Here is a 23591-nt window from a genome sequence, read left to right on the forward strand (position 1 = left end):
GATAGAAAGATTTTCTGTTGGTTGGTGTCGATGATCATACCTACGTACGGTATACCAATCTTTGAGAGGGAAGCAGGGATGACTTCTCAAGGTTTACCACGATCCCCAGATCTTACAAAAACACTAGAAGTCTGTCTCGGAGTTGAAGAAAGGTTGCCACCCAGTCTGCTAGAATCAGCCAGTCGTCCAGGTATCTCAGGAGACGGATGCCGATCATGTAAGCCCAGGATAACACTAGGGCAAACTCTCTTGTGAAGACCTGAGATGATGTGCAAAGATTGAAGCACAGCCTTTGACCTCGCATTGCTTGTTGTTGAGTATGATCCTTTGATACTTCCTTGAAGACGGATGGACTGGGATCTGGAAGTACTGTATGCGTCCTTGAGATCTAGTGTGCACATGAAGTCCTGGGATCTGGAAGTATGCACCCTTGAGATCCAGTTTGAACATGGTCTTATAACTTGTCTAACCGTGTCTGCCGTCTCCATGCTGAATGGAGTTTGTCTGACAAACTTGTTCAGCACTGAGAGGTCAATGACTAGTCTCCAGCCTCCAGATGCCTTTTCACAAGAAAGAGTCGACTGAAGAAGCCTGGAGACCCGTCGAGGACCTCCTGAGGAGTGCTCTTCTTCAACATGGTCTGGACTTCAGTCCGAAGGGCCAGCATCTTCGCGGATCCCTTCGCATAGGAGCTTGATGGGACTGGATCCAGAGTCAATAGAAGGAGATCGAATGGTTGGTTGGAGACTCGGCTGCTCCCCCTCTGCTGTTTGCCTCCACAGGAGGACTTAGAGCCATTCCGCTCCTTGACTGGAAAGGGCTTCTTCGACACCCTCTAAAAGAAGGGAATCCTGATTGGACTGCCTCCATCTCTCCGCCACCTGTGCTCAATGTCTTCCGACCTGAACAGAGAGGAACCATCAAGAGTCGAGTTCCTAAGTCTCGTCACCTCTGCGTGAGGGACCTGTTGGTGGAACCAAAAATGATATTTTCATTATAAGATAAATTTTTGAATATACTTATCCGGTGAATATATAAATAGCTGACGTCTCCGACGGCCCGACAGATTCCAAAAACTCGCGAGCGATCGCCATGAAGGTTGCGGGTGTGCCCACCAGCGCCGACTATCGGCCAGATACCGCATATACTTCTCAACCAAACCAGTTCTTCTCAGTCCGTAGGGTCTCTATCGGGGAGGAAGGGAGGGCCTTTAATATTATATATTCACCGGGTAAGTATATTCAAAAATTTATTTTATAATGAAAATATCATTTTAAAATATTAAACTTAGCCGGTGAATATATAAATAGCTGATTCACACCCATGGTGGTGGGTAGAGACCAGTATTAAAACAATAAAGGCGTATATGCTCAAGAGTTTTTGACAAATATTCAAAAAAACAAACTTAAGTATAGGTACCTGGTAAGGAAGCTGACTCTGATGATTACTCTGCCTCATTAGTCCGCTATCCTCACGAAGCCCAGCCATCCTCTCAGGATGCTGAAAGACTCCCAGGAGCTGCTATATCCAGGGTGAACACCCCTATAACAGGACCTCATCAATACCCTTAATCTGGGCGCTCTCAAGAAACAACATTTTGACCACCCGCCAAATCAAAAAGATTGCGAAAGACTTCTTAGTCTTCCGTACAACCCAAAACAAGATTAAAAATTTCAAGAGTAGATTAAAAGGATATTGGGATTAAGGGAATGTAGTGGTAGAACCCTCACCCACTACTGCACTCGCTGCTACGAATGGACCCAGTGTGTAGCAGTCCTCATAAAGAGTCTGGACGTCTTTCAAGTAAAATGAAGCGAACACCGACTTGCTCCTCCAAAAGGTCGCGTCCATAATACTTTTAAGGGATCTATTTTGCTTAAATGCCACCGAAGTCGCTATCGCTCTAACTTCGTGAGCCTTGACCTTAAGCAAACTACGATCCTTCTCACTTAAACGAGAATGTGCCTCCCGAATTAAAAGTCTAATAAAGTAAGATAACGCATTCTTAGACATGAGCAAAGAGGGCTTTTTAACGGAGCACCATAAAGCCTCTGAACAACCTAGTAGCGGTTTAGTTCTAGATAAGTAAAACTTAAGAGCTCTAACGGGGCACAGCACTCTTTCAACTTCATTACCTACGATCTCAGAAAGACTAGGTATTTCAAAAGATTTAGGCCAAGGACGAGACGGCAGTTCATTCTTGGCCAAAAAACCAAGTTGAAGAGAACATACTGCTTTATTTGTTGAGAAGCCGATGTTCTTGCTAAAAGCATGGATCTCACTGACCCTTTTAGCCGAAGCCAAACTCACCAAAAAAAAGTGTCTTGAGGGTAAGATCCTTAAGGGAGGCTAAATTTAAAGGTTCAAACCTGTCTGACATTAGGAACTGTAGGACCACGTCCAAGTTCCAAGCAGGAGTTGAAATATGACGCTCCTTAGAGGTCTCGAAAGACTTAAGGAGGTCTTGGAGATCTTTGTTATTCGAAAGATCCAAACCTCTATGCCTGAAAACAGAAGCTAACATGCTTCTGTAGCCTTTAATGGTGGATGCAGAGAGGGAGCGACCGTTTCTCAGATATAGCAGAAAATCTGCAATCTGCGCTACAGAGGTACTGGAAGAGGAAATAGAGGAGGACTTGCACCAATCTCTAAATACCTCCCACTTCGACTGGTAGATCTTGATGGTAGAGGACCTTCTAGCCCTCGCGATCGCTCTAGCTGCCTCCTTTGAAAATCCTCGAGCTCTAGGGAGTCTTTCGATAGTCTGAAGGCAGTCAGACGAAGCGCGGGGAGGCTTTGATGAAGTCTCTTTACGTGAGGCTGTCGTAAGATATCCATCTGCAAAGGCAGACTCCTTGGAACGTCTACCAGCCATAGAAGTACCTCTGTGAACCAATCTCTCGCGGGCCAGAGGGGAGCAACCAACGTCAACCTGGTCCCTTCGTGAGAGGCGAACTTCTGCAACACCTTGTTGAGGATCTTGAAGGGTGGAAAGGCATAAACGTCCAGGTGAGACCAGTCCAGCAGAAAGGCATCTATGTGGGCTGCCTCTGGATCTGGGACCGGAGAGCAATAAGTCGGGAGCCTTTTTGTCAACGAGGTCGCAAAGAGATCGATGGTGGGTTGACCCCAAGTCATCCAAAGACTCTTGCACACATCCTTGTGGAGCGTCCACTCCGTAGGAATCACCTGACCTCTTCAACTGAGACAGTCCGCCAAGACATTCAACTTCCCTTGGACGAACCTCGTCAAAAGCGAGATGTTTCGATCTTTTGACCAAATGAGGAGGTCCCTTGCGATGACGAAAAGAGCGTGGGAGTGAGTGCCTCCTTGCTTCGAGATGTAAGCCAAGGCCGTGGTATTGTCTGCATTCACTTCTACCACCTTGTTTCGAATCAGACTCTCGAAACTCCTCAGTGCTAAATGGACTGCTAACAGCTCCTTGCAGTTTATGTGAAGGCTCCTCTGGTCTGCGGCCCAAAGACCCGAGCATTCCAGACTGTCCAGAGTCGCCCCCCAACCCAAATCCGATGCGTTGAAAATAACACATGGTTTGGGTTCTTGACTGCCAGAGAAAGACCTTCCCGAAGTCTTATATTGCTGTACCACCAAGCTAGGCAAGTCTTGACTGGATCGGAGATTGGAATCGAGACCGTCTCTAAAGTTTTCTCCTTGTTCCAATGGGAGTCTAGGTGGAACTGGAGAGGGCGTAGGTGAAGTCTGCCTAGAGAGATAAACTGTTCCAGAGACGAAAGCGTCCCTAGGAGGCTCATCCAGTCTCTCACAGAGCAACGGTTTTACTCTAGCACGAAACGGACTTTGAGCAAAGCCTGCTCGATCCTGTTGGCAGACGGAAAAGCCCGAAAAACTAGACTCTGTATCTCCATCCCCAAATAGAGAATCGTTTGGGAGGGAGTCAGCTGTGACTTCTCCATGTTCACCAAGAGGCCCAACTCTTTCGCAAGATCCAAAGTCCACTGTAGGTCCTGCAGACAGCGATGACGGGACGACGCTCTGAGTAACCAGTCGTCCAAATACAGGGAGGCTCTGATCCCCGATAAATGTAGGAACTTCGCTACATTTCTCATGAGCCTCGTAAAAACAAGAGGAGCAGGGCTGAGGCCGAAGCACAGTGCTCGGAATTGATACACCACATTCCTGTACACAAACCTCAGATAATGTTGAGAGTCTGGATGTATCGGAATGTGGAAGTACGCATCCTGCAAGTCGAGAGAGACCATCCAGTCGCCCTCTCTGACTGCTGCCAAAACGGATTTGGTGGTCTCCATCGTAAACTTTGTTTTTACAACAAACACGTTGAGAGCACTGACATCCAGCACTGGCCTCCAACCTCCTGTGTTCTTCGGAACCAGGAAGAGACGGTTGTAAAAACCTGAAGATGTAACGCCTGTCTCTTTGTCTCCTCTCAATACCTGGGAGAGAGGTCTATCAGATCTTTTACTAGAGGAGGTCTCTGTACAAAAGGAATTTTGTAACCCTCCTTCAGCAATAAAACAGACTCCCGTCTGCACCCCTCTTCTCCCAGGCCTGCCAGAAGTTGGTCAATCTGGCACCTACTGCTGTCTGAGGACATGGGCAGTCAGACTCTGCCACGGGAGGATTTAGATCCTCTCTTCTTGCCCCGCTTACTATTGGCACGAGAGCCTCCCTTACCGGGAGCACTGCCACGAAAAGGCGGGATAAACCTTGTCGCTGGAGTGTCAAATTTAGGTCTGTTGACATGAGAAGACGAAGGTACAGCCTTACGAGCAGACGTGGCCATTAAATCATGAGTGTCCTTCTGTACAAGAGACGCTGCAATATCTCTAATAAGCTGCTGCGGGAACAAGGCAGAAGACAATGGCGCAAAGAGAAGTTCTGACCTTTGACAAGGAGTGACACCTGCAGACAGAAAAGAACACAGAGTCTCTCTCTTCTTAAGAACCCCTGCTGTGAAAGTAGCAGCAAGTTCATTAGAGCCATCCCTAATTGCCTTGTCCATGCACGACATAATCTGAACAGAGACATCTCGGTCTGCTGACGAGACCTTCCTACTCAAGGCTCCCAGAGACCAATCCAAAAAATAGAAAACCTCAAAGGCACGGTAAACTCCTTTGAGGAGATGATCTAGATCCAAAGAGGACCAGCAAACTTTCGAGCGTCTCATGGCCAGACGACGAGGAGAGTCTACGAGGCTTGAGAAGTCTCCCTGGGCAGAGGCAGGCACCCCCAAGCCGAGAACTTCTCCCGTGTCATACCAGACACTCGCACGAGAAGCCAATTTGAAAGGGGGAAAAGCAAAAGCGGACTTCCCCAAATTCCTCCTGGACATTAACCAGTCGCCCAACAAACGCAAAGCTCTCTTAGAAGAGCGAGAGAGCACTAACTTCGTGAACGACGGAGTCGAAGAAGCTAGGCCCAGTGTGAACTCAGATGGAGGCGAACGAGGAGCAGCAGACACAAAATGATCAGGAAACAGGTCCTTAAAGATAAGCATGATCTTCTTAAAGTCAAGGGAGGGCTGAGCAACCCAAGGCTCCTCTCCATCCGAAAGAGGAACATCAGCAGGAAGGGGATCAACGACTTCCTCATCCGAAGGAACTTCATCCGACAACGGCAAAGTCTCGCGACACGGAGAGGCATGCCGAGGAGGCAACGCTTGACAGGCTATATCAATATGCGACGGAGCCGCAGCAACAGCTGAGGTAACGACGTCACGTCGAGACTGCAAAGACTGAAAGTCTTGAGGTTGACAAACAACAACAGACTGTGTCGACTGACGTTCGACATCACGTCGGGACTGCACTGACTGCAGGACTTGAGTTTGAAAAACAACACCCGACCGTGGCGACTGACGTTCAACGTCACGTCGGGGCAACGGAGTCGGCCGACGAACGTCACGTCGAGACTGCGGTGATAGTTGTTGAACGTCACCTTGAGTCTGCGGAAAAGGAGGTTCCACGTAACGTAACTGACGTGAATGACGAGGAACACGATCAGAGTCGCGTTTAACAGCACCGATAACATTAGCGCTAACGTCATAAGACGAGACAAATCTCGCTTAGGCGGTTGAAGACCAGAGTCACGCTTGTCGGACTGGCGAACCGCAAGCAAAGGATCTTTACGAACCTGTTCATGCTCATAAACCTCCATTAAAGATGAAAGTTTCAACTGCATGTCCTGTAAGACACTCCACTTCGGGTCAACGGGAGTCGAAACGGGCCGTGACGTCGGCAACGTCTGTGCATGCAAATCATCACACCGAACGAGACCCTCGGACTCAGTGTCACGTTTACGCTTAACAGGCGAACAGCCCTCCGATGACTGAATACGGTCAGAGCTGCCCCAATGGCTACAGCCAGGACGCTGGATCTGTCCTGAAGGGACTGACTTGCGCTTTAAGGGTCTTGAAACCTTACGCCAAGGTTTCTTATGCGGCAAATCGTCGGAAGACGAGGAGAACTTAGTCTCCCCGTCTTATGGTAAGGACGTTCTTGATGAGAAACGTCTGATACCTTTGAGGGAACGTCTGTACGTCGGTTTACACCTCTCGCTCCCTTAAGTCCTACAACATTCCTTCTCCCTGGTGCAGGGGAGCCTGAAAGAGGTCTCGGACTAGGGGAGCGACAAGCACGAACAGACGAACCCTCGGTCGCAACACTAAACACATTAGGCGCACTTTCCACTTTACCACTTTGACTTTCCACTTTACCACTTTGACTCTTTAAAAGCTTAACGTCGGACATAAGCTGGTTCCTGTCCAATGCTAAGGTTTCGACCTTCTCACCCAACGCTTGAATAGCTAAAAACATATCACGCATTGAAGGTTCATGAGTGCCAATAGGGGGTTCAGAAACTACCACTACAGTGGAAGGATTAGGTTCAGGGGCATGGGAAGAGGAAAAATCTAAAGATCTAGAAGAGCTTCTCCTCACCCTATCTCTTTCGAGTTTCCGAGTATATTTTTCATACTCCAACCACTCGAACTCCGATAAAACCACACACTCCTCACACCGATCTCCTAATTGGCAGGATTTACCCCGGCAATTAGCACAAACAGTATGAGGGTCGATAGAAGCTTTCGGAAGACGTTTGTTACAATCTTTCGCACATTTGCGATATACAAGAGAAGGGTCAGCCATTATGAAAATCCAGAGAAAATCCAAAGGAAAGCAAAGTTCATCAACAAAAAACAAAAAAGGGTTTCAAGAGTTTTATTGAAGGAACAAACCAACACAGCGAAAGCCAATAAAACCAAAACCAAGTACTTCACCAATTCGGTAGAAAACTCGAGGTCTAGAGCGAGCGGAACCAATGTTGTCGGTGATACCGACAGAGAAGAACTGGTTTGGTTGAGAAGTATATGCGGTATCTGGCCGATAGTCGGCGCTGGTGGGCACACCCGCAACCTTCATGGCGATCGCTCGCGAGTTTTTGGAATCTGTCGGGCCGTCGGAGACGTCAGCTATTTATATATTCACCGGCTAAGTTTAATATTTAAAAAGAATCTTATCTGCCTACAGGTTCACTACCTGGTGAGAAAGGAACTCAATGGTTCTCGTTCCCAATAATAGAAAGGTTTCCATCATCTTCCTTGTGGCCTCCTTGGACCAGTCCTTGGTCCTAATGAGGTGTCCCACAGATCCTGATCAGAGATCTAGCCCCGAAGTAGCTTGCATGGCATACTTCTCAACCTTCTCCTGGTTAAGGATCTCTGATGCAGAGAAATAGACGGAGAGTCCGCAGAGTCTCTGAAAGGTGACTCCTCTGGTCAGAGCCTCTATAGAGTGGTCAAGAGGCAAGGCTGGAGGGGCTTATTGGGTACCTCATAATACTTTCTCTGCTGCACAAATAGCAACAGAAGCAGCTTAGAGGATGAGCCCAAAAGGAGGAAACTGGAAGAGCCGGCAATCTGGGCAAATGCCTTCCTTCAGGCACCCGCTGACCCCTTAGACCAGGGCACAGCTGCACTGGCCTTGGGAGGTCTCCAAGTGCCTTAGACATGGTCCAAGACTGTGTCTTAGCTCTCCTGAGGGGCCATCACTGGACTGGACTACCCGTTGATGGCCCTCATGCAGGCCACGACCTGCCAGAAGGCGTGTTCTTGCTTCCTTTACTCTGCCTCTGTGAGTTGGGACTTGCAGCCTTAGGGAGATATTCATCTTCGTAATCGTAATCGTCTTTCACCTACGAGCTCTCACCCATAGGAGCCCAGGGTGAGTCAAGGTTGTCAGGTACGGCAGCGGAAGGCATGTCGCTTGCCGACGTCCTTGCTGGTGATGGGGAGGACTGACTAGACCTTTCTTGCATAAGCCTTGATGCCCTTGCCAAGGTCTTCGAGATTGTCTTTGAGTCCTTAAACTCCCTGTAGGAAGGTTTGGAGTGTTCTTTCCTCTGTCCCTTTCTTGACAAGATAACTACGGCCAACTGGATAGTCTTCTTGGAGACGGCGTAATTCCAGAGGAACTACCTCGATTGGGGAAGAGGAGGAACGATTTCTCAAACGAAATCTCTCTCGGAGACCGAAAGCCTCGGCTTAGATGAGGATACAGAGTATCTCCCCGAGGAGGTGTCAGATGTATCATCCTCCTCTTCTGCTTAGTACAGTAGTCATTACCGGTGTCACATGAACCTGTGAGAGGTCCCGCTGGGCTTCCACACAAGACTCGGATGCTCCACGCTTCCTCTTGAGGGGTGAGACGATCATCCGAGGGGAAGGGGGCCTATGTTGGGCTGGCACTGCAGACTTACGTCTGGGGTCAGACAGAGAAGAGGCTATAGACGGGGGAGCTGACCTCTCCAGAGGAATCCTCGGCATACTGGTTACCAACTGCGCAAGAGAAATTACCCCCGTAAGAGCCTGATGAATTGCCTTGACCAGCTTAGAGCAGGAGGTTTGGGTTTAGGATCCTGAAAAGATGCAGGGTTAGGTTCCTTACCTGGTACAATTGGCACCGGTATGGCTTCTAGCTCAGACTTGGATGAGTGAGGAGCTCTCGATTTGGAGGGTTGCTGGACCTTCGAAAGTTCCCTTTTGGAAGGGAACGGGACTGGGCGTTTACCATGCTGGAGATCCTTTGGAAGTGGATGGTCCACATGGGCACAAAGGGACTCCTTCTCAGGTAGGGAGGCTCTGGGAACTGAGACGGTAAAAAATGGCCTAGATCTGGAGGGGAAGGAATCTCCCTAGGGCAAGAAGGCTTGGACTATATCTGCGTACAGGAGGCTCCTCTTGACGGAGCGAGATCGCTGACACGGAAGAGGAGAAATCTCATGGGAAGGATGACGGGTCATGCGTTGGTCAACTGTCCTGAGCTGGTGAGCAGCGATCACAAGTTGATTTGTAAGAGTTAGAAGAAGGAGAGTGACGATCATGCTTTGGCGAGTGAGGATCCAGTCCTGGCGATCAGCACTTGCAGGCCGGTAGGCGACAAAGCGAAGCATAAGATCTATGTGAACAACAAAGAGCTGGCGAACGACGAGTTGGGAAACGCCGATGTACTGATGAATGACGAGGAGCTGGCAAACAACAAAGATATGGCAAACAATAGGAGCTGGAGAGCAACGAAGAGCTGGCAAACAACAAGGAGCTGGAGAGAACGAGGAGCTGGTGAACGCCGAGAGGTCGGCAAACGACTTGAGGGTGAACGCCTGTGAACTGGCGAATGACGAGAAGCTGGCGAGTGACAAGCAACAGGAGAATGAAGAGACTGATGAATGCCACAAGGCTGGCCAACGACGAGTCAATGGACAGTCCAGAGAAGCAGGTGAGTGACAAGTACACACTGGCTGACGGCGACACTGTAGATGACGATCTTGTACTGGCGAGAGACGAGATGAGGAGTAATAGTCAAGGAGGTGACAAGTGTCGATCTCTAGATGAAGAGTGATGATCACCAGGGGACAAGTGACGGTCACAGGGTGAAGAACGATGAGCAGCTGGCGAATGACGAGACGCCAAAGGTACTGTATACGTCTAGCAGGAGAAGGAGAAGATCGTCGGTCCTTGGAGGAACTGAAGAGACGTCTCCCAACCAAAGGAGGAAGAGAACGTCTGGAGCATCCAGGATGACTACGCTCTCTGGGAGCTGGTCAGCGGTGGCGAGGTTCCTCCACAGAGGAGACCTGCTTTGAAGGGAAAGGTGTTAGCGGAGAGACACGATGTCTGGTAGGTCTCTGGGGGCACCTTGCTCGCAGACGAGAGAGATGTCTACCAGCAGGAGAGACCTACCTCGGACTTTGCTCCACCCCTGAAGGAAGAGTCAGCACAGCATCGGGAGGAATGCAGTCTTCAGCAATAACTGCAGCTGCAGGCAAAGGCAAAGGGCAGCACCCTTCATCTGTCAAGGTAGAAGACACTATGGGATCACGCTGAAACACACTCATCGGTGAGGAGGGTTCCACCTCTTCACATCAAGTTGAAGGAGTTCCAGCAACGCCTCCTTCGACGGGGGAGCGGACATACCCATCGATGGTCAACCATGCAATATGTCGGGGAAAGAAAAGGCTCTGCCCGAGGGAAGGGGCAGACTGCTTCTCCAAGAGAAGCAGTCCTGTCCCTCAAACCCTGAGGTTGACCTGGTGTTAGCCAGTCTATGCTTCTGCTTGATCATCACCCGGGGGAGATCGATCATGCAGGAGTGTCAGGAAGAGATGGGGTGGGTGGTCATGGACCGACTTCAGTAAATTTTGAGCTGATCCAGATTCTAGGAGTATTTGCATTTTTCACCATTTTAGAGATATCAAAACTGCTTGACGGATTTTGACAAAATTTTCACCACAGATCGATATAAGGTCATAGACAACTAAAAATGACAAATTCGAAGATAATTTGTATTTTTCCTAACCATACAAACCTTAGCTATTTACAAAGGGGTTACCTTTTAGCGTAGCTGAAATGGCGACCCATTAGAATTTAACGAGGGTGTATTACCCCCGCGCTAGTTAGCGGGGGGTAGGGGAGTGGTAGCTAGCTACCCCTCCTCCCCCTCACACACAGGTGAATACTCACTTTCACTTAGAGGTAGGACTTGTCTTGGGGGACAGGGCTGGCGGGCAAATATGTGTAAATAGCTAAGGTTTGTATGGTTAGGAAAAATACAAATTATCTTCGAATTTGTCATTTGTTCCGTAACCGAAATACAAACCACGCTATTTACAAAGGGTGACTTACCCCTTAGGAAGGGTGGAAAGTCCCCAGCCATACTGGCTTTGGCTTTACCCGGGGACTCAGAATCCGAGTGAGTCGCACTCGAGAAAAGGAGTCCCTGCACCTCACAAGTTCCTTGCTCCGCAAGGAACCATGTGGCCTACGTAAGCTTGTGTGTGAAGGAAGATGTGTGACCCGTCCTAGGCAGTTGACCTGGAGTTCCAGAAGGAACTCTGGGTTAGGACGTTCCCAATACCACCTCGTCAGGGTATGGGGGACGCGACAGTATTGACTCAATACTCGGAACACAAGGAAGCATGGTTTACCTGCAGAGGTTCGAGGTCAGCTATGCAGAGACCAGGATGCTGCTTCCCCGTAGAGGGGATGATGAAGAAAGAAGTAAGGGGCAGACATACTTCTTTCGTTCATGCAGACTAAAACCTGATAACAATGCCCTCAACCTTCTGCTACCTGTCCAAAAAGAAGCCTGAGGTTAGACCAGCTGTTGTGTAGCCACCACAGAGCGATAGAAAACGTATCGAGACTCCTGTGGGTCACGCTCTGCAGGAAGCGGGCTGCGAAGGTCATTAGACGCTTCCAGACTCCAGCTTGTAGCACCTGCGTCACAGAGTAGTATTACTCGAAGGCGAGGGACGTTGCGATGTATCCAACATCGTGCTGTAGGGCGACGTGATGGGGGAGGGTCTGGAGACAGGTCGAGATGAATGTCCTTGAGTCCGGGCTGAAGAGGTATACTGGTGACTCTCCCCCCATGTCCTCCTTGTGCTCCCAAATCAGCTGCAACTGAGGACAAACTGCAGCTGTTCCCAGCGCTAACCTCTCGATTCCTTTACTGGCAAGAAAGAGAAGGTCTTGGGACATCAGATACAGAATGGAGACTCGAAATCTTGAATGAATCGGACCGAAGGGCCGGGACCCTCAGATTCTGAGTCTAGCCAACAACTCAGGAGCGAGCCTGAATGTTGCCTTCCCCTCCTCCTTAGAAAGGGGGGAGTAGTAAGAGACCAAGAAGATTGCTTACACACTGGCCGTGGCCAGAGTGAGCAGAAGACCCAAAGCGGAATACAATCCGAGGCCTGTCGTAAAGGGTCTTGAGAAGATCTCTTAAAGGACTAAAAGTCCGAGCCATGCTCCAAGTTGGAGGTCTTCCTCCGACTAGGGCAGGGACGATCGTAGCTTCGCATGAGCGAGGATAGATCCAGTGGGCAGGAAAAAGTTATTCCTTTAAGCCTGAAGGTCAGGGAAAGGCTGAGCGACAGGCTTCATTGCCGAGAGCGGAAAGGAGTTTCCTCCCGCCGAAAGGCAATAAGACCGTTATTGCTGGAGAAGAGGCCTCAAGGGAAGAGGTATATCTCCCACGGCACCAACCACCTTAGACTCTTCACTTTGCCTGGGAGACCCCTGTGGATGACTATCGCAGATGACGCGACCTCCGTACCGCGACTGTAGCGGGTTGTCTCTTCTTGAGGAGGAAGCGTAGTGTCTCCAGGCATGAAGCCGAAACGACGCCCCGGTTCGGGAGAGATGTCGCAGTGTGGTTGCTTGAGTAGTCTGCGCCGTGGGAGAAGCTCTCCCGGGAGTTCCGTCAGGGGAAGCAGAGGGTCCAGAAACCGTTCTGCGCATAGTCCCAGTGGAGCTCTCCCATTGAAAGGTTGACAGACAACCTGGTCTTGTTGAGACCCATTGTCCACAGACAAAAAGGAGGGAAGACGCAGGCGTCGAAGTTGTCCCACCATCACCGGAATGCATCTTGCCAGAATCTCGGGGTCTGAGACTGGGGGGGGGGAAGAATAGCGGAAACTTGAGGTTCCAAGCTGTCGCGATCAGGTCCCCCAGACCAGCACTTGCTGGTTACCCAAGGTCAAAGACCCCCAGGTACACTCTCTCTACGAGGCTCTGCTCGGATAGTCTGAGAGAAACATTCCCCTGCCTGGAATGAGAGAGCCGATGGCGGTATTGAGAGAATCTCAATCATCCCGGTATCTCTACTGCAAGATGTGAAGGTGTGAAAATGCGTCCCCTGCTGGTTAGAATGAAGTCGACGCGCAACGGGGCGACTCGGCAGGAGCTGTAGGATCTGAAGAGGGGCCAGACTAAGGCCCCTAAGCCTGCCTGAATGATGGAGAGGTATCCTTCAGGTCTTGACCATAGGCCTGGACCGGAACATGCCCCCCCCCCCCCCTTTCTTTTGACGAGTCCGAGAACCGCATCAAGAATGTGGGGAAAGGACGAGAATATCCACTACCATCAAGAGGCTCCATAGGTCAACACCCATTGCAGGTCTAATAGTTCCGCTGGTCCCATAGGGCCAGGGAGTCCGGTTAAACATTGCCTGAAGCCACCGGAACTTGGATCGCCCCACATGGAACTTATCCTGAGTCGACCGTTCGGACTATAGACGGGTCAATGAGGAAAGGAGAACTAGGAAACGTTCCAAGGTAGGGCTGAAAGCTCTGCTTGACTGAGAACAGGTACTGCGACTCTCCTCAGTCTTGCCACAGTCAACCGAAAGGAAGGCTCGGAGGATGTGGTAAAAGAATCTGGCGTCCCCAGGTGGTCACCCATCCAAGTACCGACGTTGCTTAACCTCGCTGGACGGACGAGAAGCGGGGTTTCCAACGTGGTAAGGCCGTTGACTCAATATCATGGCCAGATACTCCAGATGTTGAGGCAGAGGAAGAGAAGGCTCCAAGCAAAATACCATGAGCCCACACTCATGGTAAGCATCTGGAAGCTTGTCCCGGCGCTGAAGAAGGTCGAACCCGAGCCTACCGGAGTTGACCAGCCCTCCAAACAGCAGAGGAGGCGGAAGCCTGCACCTGAGCGGCCAAGAGGAAGGCAGGGAGAGTTCTCTGGGGAAACAAACCTGCTATGCCACGGCGGGATAGCCACACTGCATCATAAGCAGGAATACTTGCAGTCTAGGCTGAATTCGACGAGCACCCTGGAAGATGGATGGAATGGAAAAGGAAAGTACCCGTCCTTCCGATCCAGGGTTTAAGGAGTCCTGTCGCCTCGTTACCAGTCTGATCGATTCTGCTGGTCTACGCTGGCCGAAGTTTGTTCGACAAACTTGATTAGGGCTGAGAGGTTGACTACGGACATCCCCTCTCAGATCCTTCCTTACAAGAAAGGATCGACTGAGGGGGCCGGGGGGAAGCCGTCGATGATCCTAAGGAAGACCTTCGCCTAAGGTATGGATCATTCTGCCCAACCGGGCAACTCTGCTGACGCTATGGCATAGAGGTTCAGAGACACTGAATTCGCTGACAGAGACGGCAGGCGCGATATCCTTGGCTAATCACAGAGATTGTGCGGGAATGGGCATCGGGAAGCTGTCATTCGGATGAGTAACCTTAAGCATCCTCCCAGCGAAAAAACCTGCAATCCTAGAGTTTGTGAACTCCTTTTAGGACTATGTCCCCCCTGGGGAGTCTCCCGTGCCATCTGTTCCTGACAGGAGGAAACTGCAATTGGACACCTTGTCCCAGTTGTCGTAGCCGATAACTTAGGCCGACGTGGTTGAAAGAAAAGGGCGCTGGAGCCCTGCAGAGTCTGGAAGAAAGCGCCTTGGAGGAGTGAAACCGGAAGTCGATTTCCTCCGCACAGCAGCTGTCTAAGTCTCTGTCCTTGGGCACAAACAAACTCTTCCCAAGGATGGAAGGGTGTCTGAGGTCGTCGACCTCCACAGATGAGACACCCGAAGGAAGCCCTCAGTCAGCGCGTCCAGATGGTACAACATCGAGCTTGTCCGCAAGTTAGATACTTAACGACGAAAGGCCAAGGTGCCTGAGCTCGAGAGGAGGAAAGTACCCTTGATCTTCCTGTAGCTTCCTTGAACCAAACCTCGGGCCGAAACCGAGGAGGGAAAGAACCTGGTAAGCTCCCAGAGGAAGAGGTAAGCAGTCACCCCTTGTCCGATGGAGAAATCTCGAACGGAAAGCCCCCCCGCCAAAAATCCTTCCAGGGAATGACGGGGAAGGGCTAACCCAGGTTCAGGAAAGAGGAGTGTTGCTCAGATCTCCCTTAAGTTTCTCCTATTCTTGCAAGTGCCATGCTCTGCGTTTACGGGGTGAGGCCGTGTTCTGGAAATACGCTCCAGAAGAACTCACCAAGCTGGTCATGCTGCGAAAACCCCATTGGGAATCGTGGTCGTAATCACCCTGGAGCTCGCGCGACGGAAATTCAAAGATTCTCGCGTGGGCGAACGTGGAAGCGCCCATGCGCGGTAAAGCAAACGAAGGTGAGCGAAGGAGCGCAGAAGGAGGGCGAGCGTGGTAGGAAGGGCGAGAGCTGGTGGTCGGCGAGCGATAACCCATAGATGTGCAATGAATACTGCAAGAAATAAGCCGACATTTGTGCGAAGAAACACTGTAGGTTCGCGCAACGGAACACCATCCGTCCGCGCGATGGAAAAACCGTTGGTTCGCGCGTGGGCGAACATTGGAGAGCATGAGCGTAGACGTGCAGGCACGTGGGCGAGTGGTCGCGCGGGCGAGCGGTCGCGCGGGCGCGCAGGCGAGCGGTCGTGAGGAGGATCGCGCGATGGCGATCAGCATGCACAGGTGAGCTAGTAGCTGGCGAACCATGTTCCTTCAGAAGTGTTGGAAAACGTTGGCGTGCCGGCTGTAACACACGTGGGCGATCCGGAGATCGCCGAGAGACAGGTGATCGCTGGCGAGCTGATGATCGCTGGCGAGCTGATGATCGCTGGCGAGCAGAAGGCTACGCGTGGAAGCCTGCGCAAAGAAGAAGAGTCCTTGACCCCGACCTGAACCGAAGTTCTAGATCGCGAGGGCGAACGTGGGCGCACAGGGCGCGTAACAGGAACCAACAGGAACCGCAGGGATGATCATCTTGAAAGCGCTGACGAACAGGAGAGCGCTGATGAGCAGAAGAGCGCCTGTGTGCTAACACTGAGCAGGAACAGGAGAGAACACAGCAGAAGGGCGCGCAGGGAAACCCTGACACGCAAAGGAAGAACCCCCGTGGGGGCAACCCTTTGCCCCAAAGGGATCGTTGTCCGCCGGGAGATTGATGTCCGTCGGAAGACCGCTGTCCGTCGGGAAGACCGTTGCCCGTCGGAAGACGAGATCAGACTGCTGTCCATCTGCACCAAGGCGGAAGATCGAGAAAAAGGAGTTGTAGGCTGCAAACGGAGATCCAAAAAGGCGCCTCAAGCACCCTTATAGGGAGATGAGAGGCCCTTACGACGAGGCGGACGGTGGGCCTTACGGCGAGGGAGGCCAACAGCAACAGAAGAAACCTCCGAAGAGGAGTCTCTATGAGTGTACTCTCTCACGAACGAAAGAGAAACACTTCGTGGAAGAGACTGGTCAGCCAGTGACCTAAAAGGAGCAATCCTCCGAAGAGGAGCTGCTGCAGTTGCCCAGCCCCTTGAGCGAAACTGCAGGTGCGACTGCTCAGCACCAAGAGCATAGTCGCACGAAAAAAAGGCAAGAGAAGAACCCCCCAAAAGGTGAAAAACTCAAGCCTGGACAGGAAAAACTTCCCTCGGAAGGAAAGTTACCCGCCCAAGGAGGCAAGCCTCCTGAGATTCTAAAATGAACTGGAGAGCTGTCCGTCGTCACGGGAGTACTTCCAGTAGAAGGAGACACGCCCCTGACGAAAATACAAGGGGGGAGGCAGCAACAGCCGAATCCCCAGGACTCAACCAGACAGCTCACACCGTTGCCATATTACAGAAACGAACTAGATCGGTAACTGTAAAAAAAATAAAACAAATAATATTAGTACACATTCATTCCCCCGGGAAGGCTCCGAAGAGGAATCCCGAGGGAAAGGAACAAGAATTACACAACAGGCACGTACCCTCACAACCACTTACACTCGCGGAAGGAGAGCTGTAACCAAAACAGAATTATAACAATTATAATTATGTAACTATGTAATTATGTAATTTAAAAATGAATGAACACTAAAGAAAGAACGAAAACCCCGAAAGGAATCGTTCTACAAGCTGAAAAACAAAAAACAACTACAATTAGATTCATAACTAATTGAGACAAACGTACGGCGCAGCAACCCCCCCCCCCCACGGAAAGGAAGCTACAAGGGCGTAGTAACACGTAGTAAAAGGGTGAACGACCTCAAGAGAGAGAGAGAGAAAGACATAAGTCAAACTCGATCGCCACCCATAAAAATACGCCGTGGTGGCCTAACTGCCGAGGCCTCCACGTAGATATCGTACACTACACACACAAATCTGAAAAGGAAACTTACTTATTTCTATACTCAAATATATATACAAACATGAAAACATGTTTACATATATATTGAGCAAATGAAAAGTAAGCGATTAAGTAAAGACAAAACAAACAATGGCTGCCAAGAGAGGACCAAGACAGAGACGTCTGTCACAGTCCGAGCCAAAAGTGAAAGTGAGTATTCACCTGTGTGTGAGGGGGAGGAGGGGTAGCTAGCTACCACTCCCCTACACCCCCCCCCCCCCCGCTAACTAGCGCGGGGGTAATACACCCTTGTTAAATACTAATGGCTCGCCATTTCAGCTACGCTAAAAGGTAACCCCTATGTAAATAGCGTGGTTTGTATTTCGGTTACGGAACAATTAAATTTTGAAGAGGATCTGAATCCGAATTCTATTCACTTATTTGTCTGAGAGTCTATGGACAGGATTACATGAAACTACTTGACAGAATGACAAAATTTTCACCACAGATAGACCTTAGGTCATGGATGACCCCATTGAATTTGGAGATGATCTGGATCTGGATTCTAGATTCAGATTTCCATTTTTACCATTTTAAAGATGACGTCAAAACTACTCGACGGATTTTGACGAAATTCTCACCACATGTAGATCATAGCACATGGACGACCCATTAGACTTTTTGGATGATCTGGATCCAGATTCTAGACCTAGATTTGCATTTTTTGAGAAAACCTCAAAACAAATTGGATGTTTTTGACAAAATTTCCACCACAGAGATTTTGAGCAATGGAAGACTATTGGCAGAAGTCAGAAATCTCTGATTACTCTGGTTTGAGATTTACTTTTAGATTTTGTGACCTGGGTAGGGGATCTGGAATACGTGACCTCCCTGACATGGCCGGGACCTGGGAAGTAAGGCCCAGGGACATGGCCCTCCGGCTAGGTCTTTGACCGGGGCAGATTTGTGGCCTGGGAAGGGGTCTGGAGGGCAGCTATGTCTGTGACCTGGGAAAGGGAGTCCAGAGGGCTGGCCCCGTTAGGTCTGTGACATGGGAACTACTAGGTTAGGTTAGGTTAGGTGGGTTTGTTAGGTTCTGTGACCTTTTACAAATCTCGATAGTTAAATAATCACATTTATTCTTTTTTTCACCACCCAAAGTTCCAGGTTCCACCCTGTGCCCATCAGGAGGGCAGGAATACAGTAATGGGAGAGCAGTTTATTTGTGGTAGAAATTAAGTCAAATTCATTGATAGCACAATACTTTACTGTCGGAAAAGTTGATTTTTATATTGGAAATGTAGTTCCGTGCTGTTCTATAATCTTACAAATAATTAGACAAATGTTGTAAGCAGTTGGTATTTATGTAAGAAAATACTTTAGATAACACCACGAGCAAAATGCACAACTCTTCCATTCACATGCATAGGGAGATGTCTCGAAAAATACTGAGTAATGTTTCAAACAAGTAGCCATTTTCCTTCATGCAAACATTTACACACTCAACTTTTTCATGAAACAAAATTAACTTTCTTAAATTTCTAAAGCCAGTGCAAACAGAATACCATATACTCCCCACAATATAGAATGATAAACACGAATACAGTAGTCATATCTACCAAACCTAACAACCATTGTCATATACAGTACAGTATAAGATCATGTTTAGTACTGATAATCATAATATACTTCTGATAGTAATATATACAGCAAATAAGGCATACTACACTTACGCAGCACGGATCTTGTAATCCTTCTTTTTCTCAAGGGGTCCTAAATGTTTTCGTGCCTCAGGTTGGTGCCGTTCCTTGTGAACCCGCTGGCTTTTCATTGCATTCCGTAAAGAAGACATTTTGCTTCAATCGTTTATTTCCCTGGAAGAATAAAAATATAAGTACTGTACTAACATCATCTCACAATATTAGTTTACTAAATATCCAAGTAAAAGTTCCAGCTCTAAAGAACTTTTTTTTTTCTTTTTTTCTATTTTATTATCGTGGGACAAAGTTGGAGCAAATGGGTCAAAATGATTTATTCTTATCTAAGGGATGAATGTTAAAATAAGTGGCTCAAAAGAATTTATTTTGAATTGAGGGGTGAAAGTAAGAGCAAAGTAAGACTAAAGAAATTTGACAATTAAGTGAGAAGTTATCATAAGGAAAATGCAAGTTAAAACAGAAATCAATGAAACTGGAAGCCAAACAAAATCTACATAGAACATTTAGTAATGAATCTCCTTCAGTATAACTTAGGCCACATAAAAAATTTAACCTAGGTTAGGCTATGTTAATACTGTACATGACTTTTCCATTTTAGCCTAGTTGAAGTGAAATCTTGCCTTTTTATGTTTTTCATTCTCTTTCATTATCAACTGGAAACACACAATAGTGAAGAACTTCCCCAACTGATTACAAACACGGAGTATATTTTTGTAGCTGCTTCAACTCACAACACAACGGGACCCTTCTTGACCTTGACAATTGCTGGAGAGCATTTTTTATTATCTAATTAGAAGTCAATAACTCGCAATTCAACCTAAGTGAAGGGAGCATCAAGTATGGTGAGGCCTTGCTTGGATCGTAACACTCCCAAAATAAAAATGGCAAAATATACCCTCTGTTAGACACCTAATTCATACTTTTTACACAAGTGATGGTATTATTTTATTTATGGACATTAATAATGTAGCGTATTTTAACTTAGTTCTCTATGTTAAGGAAGTCTTTTGTAGTATTTCTGTATAATATTATCTGTCGCAAATGCCTAGTTCTTTATATATTTATATATATTTTTGGTTAATGTCTAGGAGAGGGCCGCATGAAGATATCAGTGATATTCAATGAATTTTTACTAGAATGTGTAGGAATGTATGTAAATAGTGGTATACGAGTGAGATAATTTAGTGAAATTTAATAACAGTCAAAATATCGACGATCAAACTCACGCTACTCATGTCTTCCTCCCAGATTTTTTCTAAGTCTGTTGTTATTGTTGACTGTGTCTTGTTTTTTATCAAATGAGCCCTGTAACCACTATAATCCACAGACAAACTAGTACACTATGACATCTTACACGTTTGGCCAATCACAGCGCCTATCCACTATGACGTCTTACAGGTTTGGCCAATCACAGCGCGACAATACATTATCTTACCCAGGCATTTCATTTCGTTCTTAGACATGGATGCCATAGCAAGCACGTCATCTCATATAGCACAAGAAGTTGAAATTCCATCTTCTTGTCCTGACTGTTTCCTAACTTACAATGAATTTGTTGTAACTTATTTGGGGAATATTGAAAAACTAGTGGATTTGTGCCAGAGACACAATTTAATTTTACAAAATAAAAATTGTCCTGCATGTCAAGGAACCTTCGCAACGGCTTCACGTTTTCCTCAAAGCAGCAGCACATCTTTATGAACCAACAGTTTAAGGTAAGCTTCATTAATTTATAGAGTACATTATAATGGTGATAGTATAACGATGTATACAGCAGTACCATCACTTTGGATTTGGTTTGATGGATGTGTTAGGTAGTGGCCTTAAGGGGGGGTCGCAGGGGCTAGGGCTAGGTAGGGGTATAGGGCCCTAGGTTAGGTGGTTGTATTAGGTTCAGTAGTGCCCCGAAAATCACTGTGGCTTTAAGGGGGGTTGCCCCCCCCCCCGTAGGCCTAGGTAGGGGTACAGGGCCCCTAGGCTAGGTTAGGTGGGTTTATTAGGTTCGGTAGTGCCCTGAAAATCACTGTGGCCTTAAGGGGGGGTCGCAGGGGGGGCGAAGCCCCCCCCATAGGGCTAGGTAGGGGTATTGTAGTAGTAGGTTTATGCTTACATTTTGTGTGTAAGAGTTAAGTCTTAGTTTCTTTTTTATTAATTTCCTCATGTTTCTATGCAATGTGCAACTATAATCTGGTCGTTTTTTGACGTTTTTCGTCGTTAATACTTGAAAAACGGGTGCAGCCTTCTCCTAGACATTTACCATATTTTTATATATTTGAGTGTTATATTTAGGTTTATTCCTCCATTTTGCCCTGTTTTTACCTACTTTGTCTCCCCCACCCAAAACCCCGCTTCCCAAGGAGGTTCCCCCAGATTGTTATCTATAGGGGGAGGGGTGGTGGAAGGATAAGTATTCATTTGCGATGGAAATAAACCTCAAAATCATTCAAATCATATCATAATACAATAGAAAAACCTATATTTTATATTGAAAGCAATTAATGTCCATAAGTAAAAAAATACCCAAGTGATACTTTCTTATTTATAGAAAAAGTCTGGTGTTAACTTCTGAAGCCTTTGTACATAGTGTAATAGTGGTGACAAGCGGTATGATTTCGATGGGAAACGCTTAATAATGGTGCAGTACTCATAAACAGTTTTACGTTAGTTAGGCTGTGTTCAGCCGCAATATCTAAAGGATACAGTGCAGATTAAAGGCATACATCTAATCAATGAATTGTGTCTACCCACTCAAAATCTGTCCAACCACGGCAACAGAAGAACCCCTGTGCCAGCAAATTACTTCCACCTCCCGTTTGTTCATTCTAAGTCCTATCCATTCTTCATCAAGTCTAGATTAGTCTTGTCCACACCATAAAAAAAGAGGATGTTGTCTTTTGGATAGAAATAAGTACAGCAATATTTTTGTGTTTATCTTATCTATAATATTGAACCAAGAAATTAATTAGATCATTGAAAAATACTGATCCTCATAGCTAATGCACATACCAATTCTGCATGCCAGAACTGAGGAGCAAGGAGATAATACTAAATTGTAGACAAAACGAGTCATGGCAGAACAAAAGCCAATTGAATAAAATGATTGATTCGGTAATTAAAGAGTACCAAAATACTTGCTCATGCGGCTAATACCTGTAGCCCAACATCTACCATTTGGCAAAACAGAGGAGCAAGGAGATAACGTTGAATTGCGAGAGAAGCGAACCATGGGATAGCAAAGACCAATTGAAGTAAGATATTAATTATACAGGTAAAATTACACTAAAATACTTGACCACATGGCTACCTCTCACAGCAAAAAAGGTGCCACCTGTCAAAACAGACGAGCAAGGCGCTAATGTTAAATTGCAACCGAAGCAAGGCACAGCGGCGCAGAGACTAATTGCATTCATTTGGCAAACCAACACACCCCCAAATATGCTTAAATAAGGGGGATTGTATGTATGATAGCGGCCACCTGTATGTATCATTATGTCTAATTTAGAATACGGCAGTGTAAGAGGGGTCGCAGGGGGGCATTATGTCTAACTTAGAATACGTCAGTAGTGTAAGGGGGGTCGCAGGGGGGCATTATGTCTAACTTAGAATACGTCAGTGTAAGGGGGGTCGCAGGGGGCATTTGCCCCCCTTTAGGTAAGTAGGTAAGGACACAGCTTGTAGGTTAGGTTAGGGGGGAAAGTTTAGGTTAGTTGATGTCCATTTTTGATGAACGCGTGAGGAATTGGCCGGTGATATACAAAGGCTCCAATAAGGGTTCCTGGTTCATAAGTGCTCACTCCACTAAACAAGTTTGCAGGCACACTTGCATAATACATAGGAGCAAAGCTTCTAAGCTTACTTTTATTATTGTAATTAAGCTTATTTTAACAGTACCATAAACAATATTATTAATCAAATCTTACCCTTTAATCTGTAATTTTTTCGTAATCTGAATATGACGACTCTAAAGTATTGCCTTTCTACAAAAGCTCTTTATCAATTACGATTAAGGTAATAAAATTCTCAGTAAATCTATACCTGAAGCTGTTATTAGTAAAGATCAAATCCTAACATTCTCCCCTAACTTAGAAGAAGAGTCCTTATTTACAGGGGAAGGGAGCCCCTTATGTAAAACTGTCAAAAACAATATGTTCTTGCTTATCAAACACTTTCAGTATCACTGGAAGGTGAGATTCTCCACTCCTTATGACGAATTCATGTTTGCCATGATATAAAACTTTTGAATAACAGTAAAATAGTCAATACCAAATAGTCAAATATTTAACGAGAAAATGTTATGATTCCACACTCAACACATTTAAGAATAAAATTGACTAAATACGACGGTAAACGAAAATGTTAGTGGTTTGACTATATTATACAAATATCATTTCCATTGATACAAATAAAAACAGAATACCTTATTAAATTAATGACCTCAGACAGTGCCAAATGGCAGACACGTGCGCTCAGTCACCTCACTCAAAGTTAAATGTAAACACTAGACCTACCTAC

The 23591-nt window shown here is 47.3% G+C and overlaps 1 protein-coding gene across 1 annotated transcript in view; it reads right to left on the reverse strand.

Moving 5' to 3' along the window:
• The window catches only part of LOC137653225 (probable U3 small nucleolar RNA-associated protein 11), a 75047-nt gene extending 51456 nt beyond the window's left edge, over positions 1 to 23591 (reverse strand). Inside the window, exons 1-2 of the mRNA XM_068386592.1 lie at positions 23497 to 23591; positions 19095 to 19235 (exon numbers count right to left, since the gene is read on the reverse strand). Of these exons, the coding sequence (XP_068242693.1) occupies positions 19095 to 19213 (119 nt within the window). The 5' untranslated portion in view covers positions 19214 to 19235; positions 23497 to 23591. The remainder of the gene's footprint in view (positions 1 to 19094; positions 19236 to 23496) is intronic.

Source organism: Palaemon carinicauda, chromosome 14, assembly GCF_036898095.1.
Source record: "Palaemon carinicauda isolate YSFRI2023 chromosome 14, ASM3689809v2, whole genome shotgun sequence".
In the NCBI taxonomy this organism is placed as follows: Eukaryota; Metazoa; Arthropoda; class Malacostraca; order Decapoda; family Palaemonidae; genus Palaemon; species Palaemon carinicauda.